General features: G+C 37.3%; 1 protein-coding gene across 1 annotated transcript; it reads right to left on the bottom strand.

The window, feature by feature from the left end:
* Positions 1-245: 245 nt before the first annotated feature.
* Positions 246-15,771, bottom strand: LOC149029736 (uncharacterized). The gene is made up of 5 exons (XM_089142074.1): positions 15,298-15,771; positions 15,009-15,167; positions 11,903-12,163; positions 1,673-2,503; positions 246-1,534 (listed from the first exon to the last, which is right to left on the bottom strand). The coding sequence occupies exons 1-5, from the start codon at positions 15,376-15,378 to the stop codon at positions 1,445-1,447; spliced, it is 1,422 nt and encodes a 473-aa protein (XP_088998200.1). The 5' UTR covers positions 15,379-15,771; the 3' UTR covers positions 246-1,444.
* Between the last annotated feature and the right edge of the window lie 1,095 nt (positions 15,772-16,866).

The raw sequence follows: 16,866 nt of genomic DNA on the forward strand, positions 1-16,866 counted from the left end.
TATATAATAGCTATTCCCGTCATTGCCACGACTCTCGCTGAGGCATATTAATATTCCTATCCCCTGGCTTAATAAAGTCCCTTTGTACAAAAAAAAAAACACAGCCCCCTCACCTTCTTGAATATAATAATATAAAAATAAAAAATTGTCTGTTCCCCCCCCCAACCCCCTCTGAAAAAAAAAAAATAAAGATAGAAAAAGAAAAATCTCGTGCCTGAGTATTTCGAGACACGACGTAGCAACAAATTTATTCCTCCATAACAAAATATATATTCATGATTACCAAAAAAAATAACAAAGAAAATAAAATATCTATTCATAGAAACAAATAATTACCCCGGAAAGGCACACGGAAACGACAATTAAGAACATATTTAGGACACAAGACTGATCTGTCATTCAGACATGCCAAATGATCAACAAAACTTATCCTTCACAATCCAACAATTGGTTAGGTGCACACACAAGATGAGGGTTAAATTTTCATAACATCAATCGTATAGCCTATTGAGGGCAAAGCTCCATACTATGACAGCTATGTAAGTGAAGTATTTGTAATTTGCTAGTACTCTCTTTAGTTTACTAACAATTTTCATTCTACAGAGACGAATCTGTGAGAATCTGACATATCCTCTTCTGAGTATCTAACAGACAGGCAATTCCCCAAGCTCCTGTCTCCCCCTTTTCCCCTGTTGCAGTTACCCGTAGAAATGTCTTATGCCTATGGTGTTTTCTTTTCAAATAGGGTTACTTGGTAGCTTGTATTCTTGTCATCATCCCCTTCTAGCTATGAAATTTAAGCAGCATTAATGGACACATGCAAATACCTAGAAATACTGCAGCAGGGACATAAAATTATTTGAAGTTTACACCATGGTAACAAGAAAGACTTGGGAGAGTGAAAAACAAACAAGAGGGCAGATAGCTGCATCTGTGGGTCCCTATGTTTTAATATCCTCAGAAACCAACTAAACATTTGGAGTACAAGATTCTCCTAGATGTCTGACCGTCTTCCCCATTTCAAATCACAAGCAATAAGAAATAAGAAGATTCAGCTAAACAAGGTGGATCCTCAAGATCGAAGAAAGTGCAGCAATCACCCTCTCTGGGACCAAAGACACCAGAAAAGAATCTCCAGGCTGAGGCAAAGTTGATCAGTTAATTTGGTATATTTTTTGAAACATCATCTTGATATCTTCTTCTTAGATAAGTAGAAATCCAAACAGAGATTGGAGAGACTAAATAAATCATTAAACCAAGAAGGAATCCTAGAATGATTGGTTAATCATGACTATAATATTAAGTACATTATAACAATTAAGCAGCCAAAGTAAGTCTTCCCTTCAAAACATTTCACAAGACTACAGGTCTACTTTGGGTCGTCTCCAAAACAAGGCAACCGGCTACAGTTAACAAATGTCCATGACAATACCTAGGAAATAACTTACTGTATACGCCGGCGCTTCTTTGAAAGATTTTCAAAGAACTCATGGACATCAGCTGTTGTGATTGCTTTTGATGGGTCTGAAGACTCCTGCAAAGACAATGGATAAATAAAGCTTAACATGCAACATTTTTTTTCCCATGTGAACTTTCACATCAAAAAATATAAATAAAAATTCATCAAATAAGTCAAACCAAGCAACAGTATCTGGGATTACGGGGTACACACCAGGAAGGATCGAAGCTCATTTTGCATATCACTAATCCCATTCATGATCTCCACTTTTTCAACATGACCTAACCCATTCAAAAAATTTAAATCCGCTCCTTCCTGCTGCTGCAGTTTCTCCTCCCTCTTCTCCTTTGCCAATTTCTCATATGCTATAATTGAGTCCTCCCTGTCAAGCAGAAAGCAAATACCCTTGCACCCATAGAATTCCATACAAGTATCACATCTGCATAGAAGATCCCTCCAGCTTTTGGAAAGGAACATCGGTTTCTGTTTCTCCAAGACAACTGGAGCTACTCGGAGATCTACTCCAACTATACATTTAGAACTCACATCAGGATTCTGTGAGCACTGCTTTAATTCTATGGTCTTCATGGGCATTTCTGCAAGCAACATGCCCTCCTTACTCCGCTTATTTTCTATTTCATAAGAAGGTGCACACTCCTCTCTCACAGAATAAGAACAACTGCCATTCTCCGAAGGAGCATTTACTGATGCATTCCCTTCTAAACTCGTAGTTTTTTCAGACATTTCCATCATCAATGCACCTTTTTCACTTGATGTTTTCTCAATGTCAGTACTGATTAGTGAAGAGTTGTCTTCTAATGCCTTGGAAAAGCAAATGTCATTATCATCAAGTTTCAAAGGAGGACAAACTAATTGTGCATCTATCAGCACATTACTCTCTTTACTAATACCTAACTGAGCATCACTTTTCCTCACTGGTGCCCAATTGGTATGAGGATAAAGGGCCAAGAACGAACAGATAACAGCACATGCTTGACAGATGAAATCTTCATATAATGGTTCACCTTCGTCATCTCTTGGTATCTGTAGCAGGAATAAATAGACAAATCAAGTAAAGACCTAAAAAGAGCAAAGAGTTGATGGCCTTATTCTAAGAACACCAGAGATTAGCCAGAATAAGCTGGCAGAAAATAAGAAGCTGAACTTAACAAATAAAATGCAGCATGAAAGTGCCACAGCTACAGTATGTGGAAGCAAATATAAGTATCAAGCACAAAAACCGATGGATAACAATCCTGGATTTGGCAGTTTCCTGAAGATCATAAATCATGGTGACCAAGCGATATATGAGACAGAAGCATGCTTTTGGTTGTGACAAAACGGCATGGGTTATTCGGAAGCAACTCGAATACTTCATAACTTTTCAGCCGGAAAAAGATTGTGGTACTTGGATCACTCCTTTCAATGTGTCAATTTCCAGTCCTTGTCCCACTTCTGCCATATTTTAGAAAAAGACGATTCCAGGTATCATCTGTGCAAGAAACATGAGGAATATCAAACTTCCATACAGCAGAAGTGGGAACGCAAGGTCATTCACTTGGTGGACATCAATAGTGAAATAGTAGATGCAGCTACATAGCACCTCATCATTAGGGCAGTCTGAAATTCTTATTTCAGCCTCCATGTTGCAGCTAGCCACATAGGGTTCAAAGCTCAATTGTAATAGCCAACACCATCCATTAGACTCTTCCCCTTGAAATCTCAGTTGTTGGAATTAAAAGGAGGAAAAAAGAAGGTTATGAAACTTCAGATAGTTTTTCAGATAAAACATATTACAACTAGTGTGACATTGCCAACCTATAAAGACGATTGCGCTGCAAACAAAGCTGTAACATGGAAGATTTCATTACGTGACTCAATTGGATGCACAAAAATGCATACCATGTGCCTATTTTGTGGGGTGTCAAACAGCCAAAAATTGAGGGTTCCTTATCACTGCACTGGATCTTCCAATGCATTAAATATTTAAAAATAGAACAGTGAACTGTGCACCTTTGATTGTGAAAGATTATACAGCTCTCACCTTTGTTCATGACACAACTGTCACGCTAACACAGTGGTTCTAGATTGGTTGGACCAGTACAATCGACTTTATGAACCCAAACTCACATGGAAAGGAGCCTACCTGTGTTTTTGGTCTAACAAAGTCTGGTAGTGGTTTGATTAGGAGCCTTTTATTTTATATCTAGAAGTTTCTCCTCTTTATTTGCTTGTAACCAATGTCAGTTTTAGGATGAATAGAAATGGATTCAAGACTTCAAGTATGTTGTAGCATTTGAGTTTTTGTGTGATTGTGATCATGGAAATAACCTTTCTCCCCTACAACTTTGGCCACAGCAGATCTTAAGACCATTAATTTGGAGACATAGCCTGAGCCTGGCATAAATGCTACAACAATGACGAGAAAGGGCAACCTTGCTATGTTGGTCAGCATACATTAACCACCCAGAATGTCTCTAAGGATTGAGAACGCCATGATGACAGTACCTTCTAGGCCTGCATGAAAAGTATGTAGCTCTGTGATCAATGGAGGTAGTTGAACTAACCTCGTATATGGATATATTCTAATGCAAATAGACACCTAAAAGGCTTATTTTGTAGGAAATAAGCCTTTGGTTAGATTATGTAGATACTGTGCCTTTGATCCCATTAATTTTCTCCTAAAATATGAGAAGAAAGTAGGAAAATGAGATTTTATTTGCTAGTTTAGTTCGAGGCTTGTTTTGAGTCAGCTTCTTTCTCTGTTAGTGTTAAGCCTTTCCTTTTCAATGTTTTGTTTCAGTTTTTTAGGCTTCCATATAAGGTTTATAAGGGGCTACAGCCTTGTCTTGGGTTGAGAAATTGAGGAGAGGAAAAAGACATAACTTTGTGTTTTTCCTGTGAGAGAATCATGAGCTGCCACTAGTGAGAGATCAAAACTCGTAAGAGGTCATGATGATAAAACTGAACCTGAGAGACTACCCTATCTTCTTGGTTGTTTTCGTTTCTTATTCAATTTCTTCTATTATCATCATAATTATTATAATTAATTATTTTATATTTATTACAATTATTATTCAGAAACTTTTGCAAAAAAGAGGCCTGAATTGGAGAAGTCTCTACTTTGGTAAATTGTTTGGTTTGATATTTGCAACCTATTTCAGTGAAACAGGCATAAGATGGAATAGAAAATTCTGAAATAACTGAGCTGATTAACATTAAAAATAGAACACCACACTTCTTATCCTGATGGTGTCACAATCATCATGCAATCATTAGCTGATGTAGTGCTAGAATGATACTACATCAACTAGGAGCCAGTAAACAGGATCTACAATAATAAGCAGGTTAAACAAGATTATGTCAACTGAACAATGGGAGATCTATCAGTGAAAGTTTGGGGTTTTGTCAATGAGAAACGAATGCTGAATTTATAGTTTCTGTGGCCTACGGTGGTTTCAGGTATCAGAAAATAGAAACATGGAATTTTAGCTTTGCAATAGGGAACGAGGATTGGATCCGGATCTTGCTTACGGGAGAGGCAAATCAATCCAATGGGGAACAAAACAAGAAGCTAGGATTCAGGGTTGTAAAGGAAAGAAGAAGATGTGAGGTTGGGAATGGTTCAATTTACAGTTTTGCATACAGCAGGTTGAATATTCAAAGATGTCCTTGAACTTGCAATTACTCCAATAACTTGAAGGATGCCATCAAAGGAAATTAAACTTAGCACCTGGGTGAGATGAAAATTCAACGGAGGGGAAGGAGAGACTTAACAGTTGTCACAAGGCTAAGCAATACTCAAAAATAACAGTTGTTATTCAAAAATTTGTTTCAACAGTGGCCCACAGTTCAACATTATATTTATACAATATAAAAGAATAAAAAGTAGATTCTTACACAAAAAATAAATGCCTAACCCAATCCTTAGCCAACTAGCCTTAGCCAACTAGGTAACTTAAACTGATATAAACTCAAAACAGAGTACATTACAACTTAAAACAAATGTTCCTTTTGCCATAAAGATTCAAAATAAATTAAACTGAAACAGTGGTTTAAACCAGCCAAACTAGTTCAACCGAAATACATAAAACCACCTAATTCTATATGCCACCTAATTACCCATAATTTAGGCTATAGTATAGAAACCCATGAGGGATCAAAGGCTCAACATGTATGGAACCCACCCAAGACTTCATCCAAAAAAACAAAGCCCAATTTGGTAATGAATCTGCATCACTCACACCACCTCCAACAACAACCCCCCCCCCCCCCAAAACAAAAAAAAAACCCAAGAATAAATAAAAATAGACCACTGCCACCCAACAAATATTTAGAGTTCACCCTCAAAATATGAACTACCAAAAAATAGACATCTTATTGTGATGCTACTTCCTTTTAGTTTCTCTTTGAGTCCTTGACTCCGTTGTTTTATTATCGGGAAAAAATACACATCTTATTCTTCAAATATTTTAGATTGATGCAACCAAAACACTTCCAACTTCAATTTCTTGACCAACAATATGCTTGTTGACTATTTCATGAAATCAATCCAAAATTTGAATAGAAATCATTACCAAGTCTGGCCTGATAACCAATCAATGTATTAATTGTTATCGAAGAAACATGCAACCCATTAGAGATTGGTTACCAATTGTAACTGGTCCATTAAGTTCATAAGCTAAGATTGCAAATAGATATCCCCACGGATTTGCACCAGTGAACAACATTAATGTCAAGATAATTGGTAAGTCTTTACTCCTATACCCTATTGGTGGATTCACGGATACAGCACAATGCAACATCCACTCCCTAAAGATGTGTCGCATTCTCATCGGTTGAGCATGGCTGTTCGATAGAGGACACGACATTGTTGGTATGTGAATACCTACTATTTCGAGCATGGAAACAAAGAAACGGATGGCTGTTTGATAAGAGGACACGACATTGTTGGTATGTGAATACCTGGTCTTTTGAGCACAGAAGGAAACAAAGAAATGGAGCTTCTTCCCACTAAAGATCCAACCAATATCAAGCTCAAGAAAGAAATAGAATCATTTCTCTTCTAATGTGTGGACGAAAAATGGCCTTCTTGGTCAAATACTTTTTACAGTAGAATTAGTGCAATGCTCTAGAGTGATTGGACCACTAAGATCAGCTTTGGAAACCCAAACCCAAACAAAGCCAACCCAACATGAGTTTTTGATCTTATACAAGGTTGGTGTTGAGAAATGATTAAAACTTACAGCTTAGGTTTTAGGTGTAGTGTCTTGAGAAAATATGATTGACTTGGGCCTCAAGGATCACCTCATCACCTAGGTGAACCCCCCCCCCCTCTTAATGATCATGCTATACATTCATCCAAGAACCTAAAGGGGGTACCAGTAGTTTTTGCACAATGGCCTAATGAGAGAAGGATTGATATCTAAGATGGAAACTCAAGGCTACAAGGGAGAAAAGAAAGCTCCACAATTATAATCGCACACACAAAAGACAAGTACAAAAACCCCCGTTGTTTTCATCTAAAATGAGTCTATTTGTTATAAGCATATTAAAAGAAGAAACAACGAAGACTTCAAATTTGAATGTAAAACTCGAACTCTATCACCTTGAGTGCCACCGTACCAAGGCTGCTTCCCACCTCAATGGCTTGCTTCGGCACAATGACAACCATGGTGTATAGCATAAAGAAGGTGATGTATATACTCAGATCTTGGCATTCTCCACCAAAATCATGGGCAATGAATGAATTAAAATAGGGAAATTTACATGTATCTCACCTACAGTAAGGTGCCATTCCATTCCACCCACCAAATTTCACCATTTATATGTACCACCCCCTGCTTTCCATAATAGTTGACACTTAAGCCCATTTTATTAACCATAGACTAAAAAAGTTAAAATTAAAAATTTGTAACCAAAATATCCTTTATGCTTAAATATCGTATTTCTTCCTTTAAAAGTTTGTTTACGTAAAAAAAAATAACAATAAGACCAATATACCCCCCCTTCTGCAATGATTCTTCTTCATCTTCGCAGATGAGGAGCACCTCCACTGACTATTCAATAACCAGTCACTCATTCTCTTCCAGTTTACGACTTCCGACTATTCTCACATCAGATAACAAAAGTTCCTACAGAAGTCATAGGATGATAAATCTTGAGGTAGATCAAGGGGGGACCAAAGATCATGGATGAAGTAAACAATTAATACAACCTCTAACTAGCAATCTAACCTCCTATGCAATCCGTACATTACTGTTCGACCTCATCTCCCTCTTGACTTTTATATCCAAACTACTTCCCTCTTTTGTTGCTGCAAGACACAATAAAAAATATGGCGAAAGCAGCAGTTGTAAATGTAGCGAACAGCATCTATCAAGCATACCTTGAAAGAAAATGATAGAGACTAGGAAGGGGGTTGTAAAGCTTTGCCAGCATTTCTGTACACAGGGATAGGGTGTCCAAAAAGGTGGCACCATCACCATGGCGGTCCATGATGATTACATTCCCAAACCGCAACAGCTTATCGTCATGTCCCCTCCTCGTAAAGTGCTTTCCCCACCTTCTTCTATCTTATTGCCTCCTGTTTTTGTATCTGGGTGATCCTATTCCATTTATTCCTGCTCCAAAAGCATAACTCACCTAATTCTATCTCCTATTCACTTGAGCTCAAACAAATGGATGTGTTCTAATTTTTTTTGTCAACTTGAAGACAGAAGGAGAAGGAAGAAGTAAAAGCATAATTTTTTAAGTTTAACATTGTTTGCTGGTCTGGCATTTTAAAGGCCATTGTCCCCCCCCCCCCAACCCAAATGATAGTGATCCCTCTACAAGACAGAATCAAGTATGACAACAACAAGAAGCCTTACCCCAACTAAATGGAGTCGGTGACATCAATCTTTGCCTTTCAATCAACTTTATTTGAGGCCATTCTAGTACAAGTTCCAAGCCATACATATCCTTTCTCACCACTTCTCCTAAGATTATGTAAGTTTTGCCCCAAGCTCTTCTAGTTCCTTAAACTAGATTAAATCACTGCTCTAATAGGGGCATTTAAGGGCCTCCATTGAATGTAATTGCGCCACTTCAATCGAGTTTCTCATTGCTTATAATTTAGTGGAGTTACTCTCAAACCAGCTCAAATATGACCATTAATTATCTTATCCTTCCTAGTTTTGCCACTCATCTATCTTAGCATCCTCATTCCTGCTACATTGAATTATCGATATGATACTTCTTAATATCCCAATACTTTTAGACCATAGATCATAGCTAATCATATGATGGTTCTATAGAATCTTCCTTTGCGCTTCAAAGGAATATGTTGATCACAGAACCTAGTACGTAGTACTCCACTTTATCCACTCCATTTTAATTCTTTGGAGAACATCATCAACAACAACAAGCCTTTTCCCAACAAAATGGGGCCGGCTACATGGATCCTTGCCTTCCAATTAGGCTCTATTTGAGGTCATACTAGATGCAAAGCTTAAGCTACGCATATCAACTCTCACTACTTCTCTTAAGGTTATCTAGGTCTGGCCCCTGGTTCTACTAATTCCTTCAACCTGGATTAGATCACTTCTTCGTGCAAGGTCATTTAAAGGCCTCCATTAAACGTGGTGATGCCACCTCAATCGACTTTCTTGTAGCTTATCATTTATCAAGGCTACTATCAGACTAGTTCTAATATGATTCTTTCCTCACCTTATCCTTCCTAGTTTTTCCATTCATCCATCTTAGTGTTCTCATTTCTACTACGCTAAGTTTATGATTTATCTATATGATGCTTCTTAACAACCCAACACTCTACACCATACAACATAGCTGGTCGTACACAAGCCTATAGAATTTTCCTTTAAGCTTTAAAGCAATACGTTGATGACACAAGACATATGGTACCTAAAATAATCAGTTTGTAGAATCTCATTCTCATAAAGTCTCACCACCTAGTTACGACTTACGACCAAAGTTGCACACTAGATACTTTGTCTTCATTATACTTAGTTTAAAGCCTTTTGATTCCATAATAGTTGTCCATAATTCTAATTTGGTATTATCCTTACTTGTGTCTCATCTACCAAAACAATGTCATCAGTAAAATGCATACAGTAAGGAACTTCCTCATGAACATCTTTAGTCAGACCATCCATCATAAGTGCAAATATGGGCTTAACGCTGATCCCGAATGTAAACCAACTATAATTGGGACTTCACTACCTTATCCCCCCCCCCACCATTCTTACTTTGTCACTGAACCGTCATACATATCTTTTAACTATGCCCGCATATTTACTTGCAACATTTCTTTTCTCTAGTACTTACCAAATTAATGTTCTAGGGACTCTATCATAGGTTTGTCTACACCAATAAAGACCATATGAAAATCTTTCTTACACTCTTCATACCTTTCCATAAGTCTCTTAATAATTAATTGCTTCAATTGTAGATCTTCCTAGCATAAAACCAAATTGATTCTCCGAAATAGTGGTTTCTTATCTCAAACGGATTTCAATTACTCTTTCCCATAACATCATAGTATGACTCATCAATTTTATGTCTCTATATTATTACAACTTTATTTATATAAAATTAGGGCCACGATGCTTCTACTCCATTCATTTGACAGCTTTCTTGTGCTCATAATCTTATCAATAACTTGGACAGGCAAGCTAGCCCATAGGGTCCTAAGCTCTTCCATGCTTCTATTGGGATTTCGTTAGATGTAACTTATCTATTGCCTACTTTAATCATTCTCTATATTACCCTTTTAAATTTATGATTGAGCCAAGACACCAAAAACAATCGTTTTATGGGATCTCCTTATTAAGTTTCACCACCTCATCATCCATCAAATCCCAAACCAAAGTTACACACTAGATATCCCATCTTTGGTTTAACTTAGTTTAAAACTTTTTTATTCTAATGTTACATTCTGTGATTCTAATTTGGCTTTCATTACTACTTATGTCTCTTCTATCAAAACAATATCATCAGCAAAAAGCATACACCAGAAAACCTCATCTAAAATGATTTTGGTTAAATCATCCATCATAATTACAATTAGATATGGGCTCAAATCTGACCCTTGATGTAGCCCAACTACAATTGAGAGCTCGCCACTTTGCCCTCCGAGCCTCCCCCCACCATTACTAAACTTGTCACTGAACCATCATGCATATATTTAACTATGTCCAAATATTTACATGCAACATTTCACCTCTCTAGTACTTGCCAAATTAATTCTCTCAACATAAAACTAAATTGGTTCTCCATAACAGGGGTTTCTTGTCTCAAACCAGTTTTAATTGCTATCTCAAGTATTGATACTTAAACCGATTTCGCACAAAACTAGATCAAAGGGTATATAGGAGAAGAAAATAAAGGAGATAAACGGGGGCATTAACGGCAAACGTGTTTTAAAGGAATGAAGACACATAAATTGGTCATAAATATTTTTAAAGCCATCTACCATTTCCACCAACAGACACAACTAATGCAGTGAGTCTAAGTGCCAATTATTTTGAATAGTAGGAGAATCACATGTAAATAATGAAAGTTGATGGGTAAAAGTAGAATTACACTTCGCTTTAGGGAGGTACACATAAATTTCCCTAAAAATTAACATCATCAAGGTGGGTCAATGAAGCATGAAATCAATTCTAAAAGAAATTTATGATAAAAAGGAACACATCAAGCCAGGAATTTAAAGCAAGAAACAAGTCGAGTAACTTTTGCAAAATATGTTTATCCTAACTGGTATCCAGGCATGACAACATAGTGTGGAACTGCAGATTTGGAACAGTGAAATATCTAGAAGAGGAAAATGCCTTATAAAACAATCAAAAGCTAAAATAAGATTTGGTTCGCCTAAACTGTGAATATCAAGGAATTGTAACATGGAAAACATGGTAGGATGCAAGAACAACATAAATTTGAAACTACAAAGTCACACAAATCCAGTACCATTTAGATTTCATACAACCAAAACTGCACCAACTGGATAATTCTAATGAATCAATTGATGATCTAGGCCCAGAGGATACAACCCACAAGAGTCCAGGACTTGGCAGAAGGCAGCCAGTGGAAGACAAATCTAGTCATGAAGAAATATATATTTTCAGTAAACTAGTAAAGATAAGATCAGTCTGTAAAGAGGCTGGAACAAGCAACCATTTTTTCCACCTGGGTATTCACAGATTGGGATGCGAGTGACCAGGACTTATCCCAATATTAATAAACCAAAACATCTTAATGGATCATTGCAAAAAGATGCAACCAACTACATTAACATAGTAAACTGAATGATCAGTCTCAACATAGCATAAACATCTTAAAGGATCATGGAAAAAAGATGCAACCAACTACATTAACATAGTAAACTGAAAGATCGGTCTCAACATAGTGTATTGAATGATCATTGACTATAAGCCAGACAACCTCATCAGTAGACTGAAGACCCAAATGATTCTCATGAAACCAGTCCTCGCAGATGCAACATTGTATCATCTCCACCTGTTCTTCAGCATCAGGATCTGGGTAAGGGCGACCGCATTCACAGTAGGAACCTTTGAAATTGTGGTTGTATGCATTCCCTGAATTTTCTGGATCTTTATTTGCAAAAAGCTTGCAGAAAAACACACCAAATTTTGAATTTCCACAATCACACCTGAAGTTTCTTTTCGTCCACAACTCCACAACCTTGTCAGAGAAGCAAACATTCTCCATCAATTGTGAGCATATTTTATTAACAACTAACATAGAAAACTTCTTTTTCTTGACGGGAATGTGAGGGAAAAAGTATGAGGCTCATTTATACAGCAATAATAAGATAACTCAGCACAGGTGTAAATTTTATTTTTCCATCCAAGTTTAGAAAGTCAAATTAATCAAGCAAGTTCCCAAATACATCTATGAAGTATGAAGTACAGAAAATCTATGGTCACTTTGTGTGCCTTCACCTTTTTCTAGCAAACAGAAAGACAATTTAGTTTAAGATAGAAAATATATATATATAAATAAATAAATCCTGCACTTGGGCTGCATTCTTCTCTGGTGAAAACATACTACTGATCTGGAGTTCATCTAAAACCAAAAATTGAACTGATTAATGAGCAAAGGCATGGCTTCCCAATTCTCCTTCTATACACCATTCCTTCCAGATTAGAATTCCATAAAGATCAATATCTGATATCCTATTGAAGGATCAAGTCCCTCGAGTCAGTGGTCAGACAGAGACACAAATAAGTTTTGAACCTACGACAAGTCGGCTAACAGCAGACCGCTCTACCACTGAGCTACTAAGGAACAACGGGAGATTAGATCTCATAGAGTTCAATTCCCATTCTCAACCCACAACCAATATGAACCCAAAGCTTCCTTCGTAACTCATAAGCTCTTCAAAGCAGAATACAAACCAAGTTCCATTTTATACATCAATTTTCGCTATCAACCAGCTCCCTAACCATCTTTCCTTCACTCTTCAATCCTGCATCTGCCTACACTGAATTAATTAAACTTCATACTGATATCATCATTGGCACCCCTATGATCTACATCAGTTCTCACATCAGAATATATCCATCTTCATTTATTTGCTTGGAAAAGGCTCCTGTGTGGACCAAATTGGCTAATAGATTTGACATTCTTTATCAGTACAAAGGCACTGAATACACTGTAGTCCAAGTGCTTAGACACAAACTGGATTTCCATAACAAGAATTGTTTCACTAAAATCATTGCTAGTTCTCTCAATGCCCTAAAATCAGCTGAAGCTAAAGATACTTCAACAAGAATGAGAGCAGAAAGAACAAAGAATTAGATTAATCTAGTTCAACCCTAAAATAATGTTATCAAGATTGACGCATTCCAATTCCCAGTAGAGGTCCTACAGGAAACACCAATGACCACAGGTTCGCCACTGAAAAATAATGTATGGAATTGATACGGTGGCTGACCCACACGGGCCAGAACAGAGCTAACTAGGATGAGTCATTTCATAGAAAATAACAACAAATAGGTGTTATTTCATTGAAACAAACCCCTTGGAAGTCTTTCTCGATTTGACATAACTGTTCTTCTGGTTTTATTATTCTTCCTCCATCAGCAAGTAGATGTTCTTTTGATTTTTCAGCAATTTATGATCTGATTTCAAAATTATATTCAGGTGTTTTATCACATGAATTATAGTTCAGAAATCTTGGATCAGATCGGATCACTCTCACATCTTGAGGAGTTGCTCTTCATCCACCAGGAAGCCTTCAACCGGAACTTCCTGTTAATCAGAAACTATTGGCTAATACCACTCTGGTTTGTGATCATTATCCTGACTTGTATATAGACTGTTATACCAATCTCCTATTGCATCTAGAATTGATCCATGAATTCATATCCACCCACAACCAAATGTTCCTTAACCCTAAAAGATAACTACATTGGAGTTCTGGTCCACCAATCCAACTACCTTTTTTTGTCAAGTCCTTATTCTCAATGACTAGATTTTATTCTCCGAGAAAAGAATCTGTTTGGGTACAGCTTTGTGTTTTCAATCATGGTACAACAATAACATGTCAAAGGGAACTTAAGATAAAGTTAAGGATAAAAAAAATGACAATGTTGGAGGTGAAGTTGCCATGAACAATGTGATGTTGTCTTCCTGGGAATGAATACCAAGAGCCTTGCAAGGTCTTCAGGACCATAGTAGATTGTAGGAAACTATCATCAATGGATCTCACCTTGCTGGACTTGAAGTTAATTCACTGGCAACATAAATAATGGCATGCAGATGAAAATGACAAAAGAAAGTCACTGCAAAACCTATACAATGGGTTCCTTAAAATCATAGAGAGATTAAAGGGCATAGCCAGTGCAAAAGACTCACCACTACAGGGTAAAGGGAGGGTCATAATTTAGACAGTCTTACACCTGCATTTGTAAGAGAGGCTTTTTCCAGGCTCAATACCCATGGCCACTTGGTGACAATGGAACAACTTTACCGTTGCACAAAGGCCCACCATCAAATGCATAGGTAGATTGAGGGCTATATATAGATAGATGCATGGTAACCATCCTGTAATGTGCAACTGAAGTATGGTATGATGTGGTTACAATGAAAACTAAAGATGTCTCATAAACATGACCATACCATTCAACGCTTGGTTCAGAAGAACTGGAAAAAGAAATTAAACTAACTGAAAGAAACCCAATGATAGTATGATACTAAGTGACATATAACCTAAGTGAAAAAAATAAACACTCCTTTCCAAGTTGTCCCATCAAGCTCGTGCAATCCGTGATAAAATCCAAAGCCAAGGAAGAATGCCTTTACTTAGACTAATGGCATCCTCATACAACATCTTCCACAGTGCATAAAGGTTAAAACAAAATAAGCAGTATCAATTGCACTTCTTCGTGAGCCAATTTGCCAATATACAATATGGATCAAATGCATGCTCTACAAATTGCTGAACTAGTGAACGAACAAATCACTTTTAAATCCATCAGAAGGAAGGACAATTAGTTAACACATCACTTAGAAAAGTGAATACCTCATGTCCATCATGGCAAGACAGACTACATGCTGTGCAAACCCCAGCATTACCGTCCGGAGTACATGTCAGACACGAAAAGATCGCCTGCCTTTTCATGTAACCTTTGTTATAAGTGCACTCCTTGCCTTCATCCCCTCCCAAAACCAGATCCGCTTCCTACAAACATTTGCAAAGCAGAAACCAGCTTTATGTAAAAATAAAATAGCGCAAAAACAATAGCAATACTCAAAAATTTTAGTGACTACACATAAATATCCCGAATACAACACTGTGGAACGCAATCTACCAGCTCTTGTTCTTCGACACTCTTAAGGTACTCATGGATAGTCACCGTCTGCTCTGCCTCCTCATCGAACGCGTCTCCCATCTTAGCGAAAAGCTTTCACTAACTCCCCGGATTCAACAGAACTACTAAAACAAATCGAGATTAGAGTTTTCTAGGGGACTTGATTTTGTCAACGAAATGGAAAGCATTGATTTTTAAGCCGAAGTATCCAGGGCGTAGATGCCCTAGGATAAGATGAAACCCTAGATTATATCCAGAACTATTTCTGAATAAGGATTTTCAGTTTTCTTTTTTCTTTTGACGGTTGAACGATTGCGCGAAGAGAAGATGAATTTGATTCTTGAAGCGAAACCGAGAAGAAACTTATATAAGGAGAAATTTGGAAGAGGAAGGAGAGTCTAAGCTGTGAAGCAACTAGCATGCGTATATCTCGATGCTACGAAGGCTAGTACTTTTGGTCCGGGTTGGGTTTTTTATTTGTGCGGGCAAGGCTTTCAACCACGTTTTCCCGCCACAATCTGCCCAAACCTTGATAACTTTTCTCGGCTGCCGATCAAAAACATTCGAAATTTTCTTCTTTTTTTTTTTTTTTTTGTTCAATTTTAGTTCGTTTGTATACCGGAGTAAAAGTAGAGTGGATGTTAATAATGGAGGATTATTTTACTACAGTAATGAATCATGGGAATCTTGCAATGCGAAAGTATAGAAACCACCAAGTATTACAAATAATATAATTGGTCTAAGTCACCAAATAGTTAGTTTAAATGTAATACTAAGGCCTCCATTACTAAACAAAGTCAAATAGCTCAAGTGGAAAGAGTTACTAGAGATTGATATGGGAAAAATATCATTGAATCGGGTCCGCCCGTAATTCGACTCTCGACCCTGGTCGGGGACTAACCGACTGATTCAGCCTTGAATCAATTGGATTCAGAGATAGTGTGTTCAGAAAGAAACAACAGCTATCAGCAGATATGCATGAGTCCGAGATTCCTATGACGTATAACTAGTCAAAGTGACGGTTATCAATTCTCATGGAATGGAAAATCATGCCAGCTTGAATTACGGCCACGATCATAGCATCAAGATCGTGCGATCAGAGGATGTTATCCGTTACCCCACCAACGGGTCTAATCATTTGGATCTGACGGTCATCATAATAAGGCACGAACGAATTTAACGAGTGGGATTCAAATATAAACTCTATATAAGACATCACCAACGTATGAAGAAGGTATTTGAATTGTATTCCCAATTATTGTATTATTATTTTAGCTCTGCGTTTAGTCAGAGCCTTTGTGATCAGTTTATCAATTGACTTAGCCATCGGAGGTGGACTCCCGACTCCACGGTCAGGCCACATCTGACGATTGTTTTGCAAGTCATTATTGCGAGATCTAAAGGCTGAGCAAATTTTGGAAGCATCAGAGATCATACTGTGGAGCTTTTCAAGCGATTCACAAAAAATGTGCAATTTAATGAAGTTCTATAAACTGAACTTTTGATATTGAAAGAAGATTGGATATTTCTCTTAATATGGGGGCATAGCCTATTGAAATGGAATCAAAC

The sequence above is a fragment of the Hakea prostrata genome, chromosome 1 (genome assembly GCF_041222555.1).
Source record: "Hakea prostrata isolate BN-2017 chromosome 1, UWA_Hpros_2, whole genome shotgun sequence".
Taxonomy (NCBI): domain Eukaryota; kingdom Viridiplantae; phylum Streptophyta; class Magnoliopsida; order Proteales; family Proteaceae; genus Hakea; species Hakea prostrata.

Coding starts and splice junctions, on each gene's coding strand:
- LOC149029736 (XM_089142074.1), bottom strand. CDS start 15,378: ATGGGAGACGCGTTCGATGAGGAGGCAGAGCAGACGGTGACTATCCAT. Junction 15,168..15,297: donor GTGTCGAAGAACAAGAGCTG/GTAGATTGCGTT, acceptor AAATGTTTGTAG/GAAGCGGATCTGGTTTTGGG. Junction 12,164..15,008: donor CTTGCCATGATGGACATGAG/GTATTCACTTTT, acceptor TTCTCTGACAAG/GTTGTGGAGTTGTGGACGAA.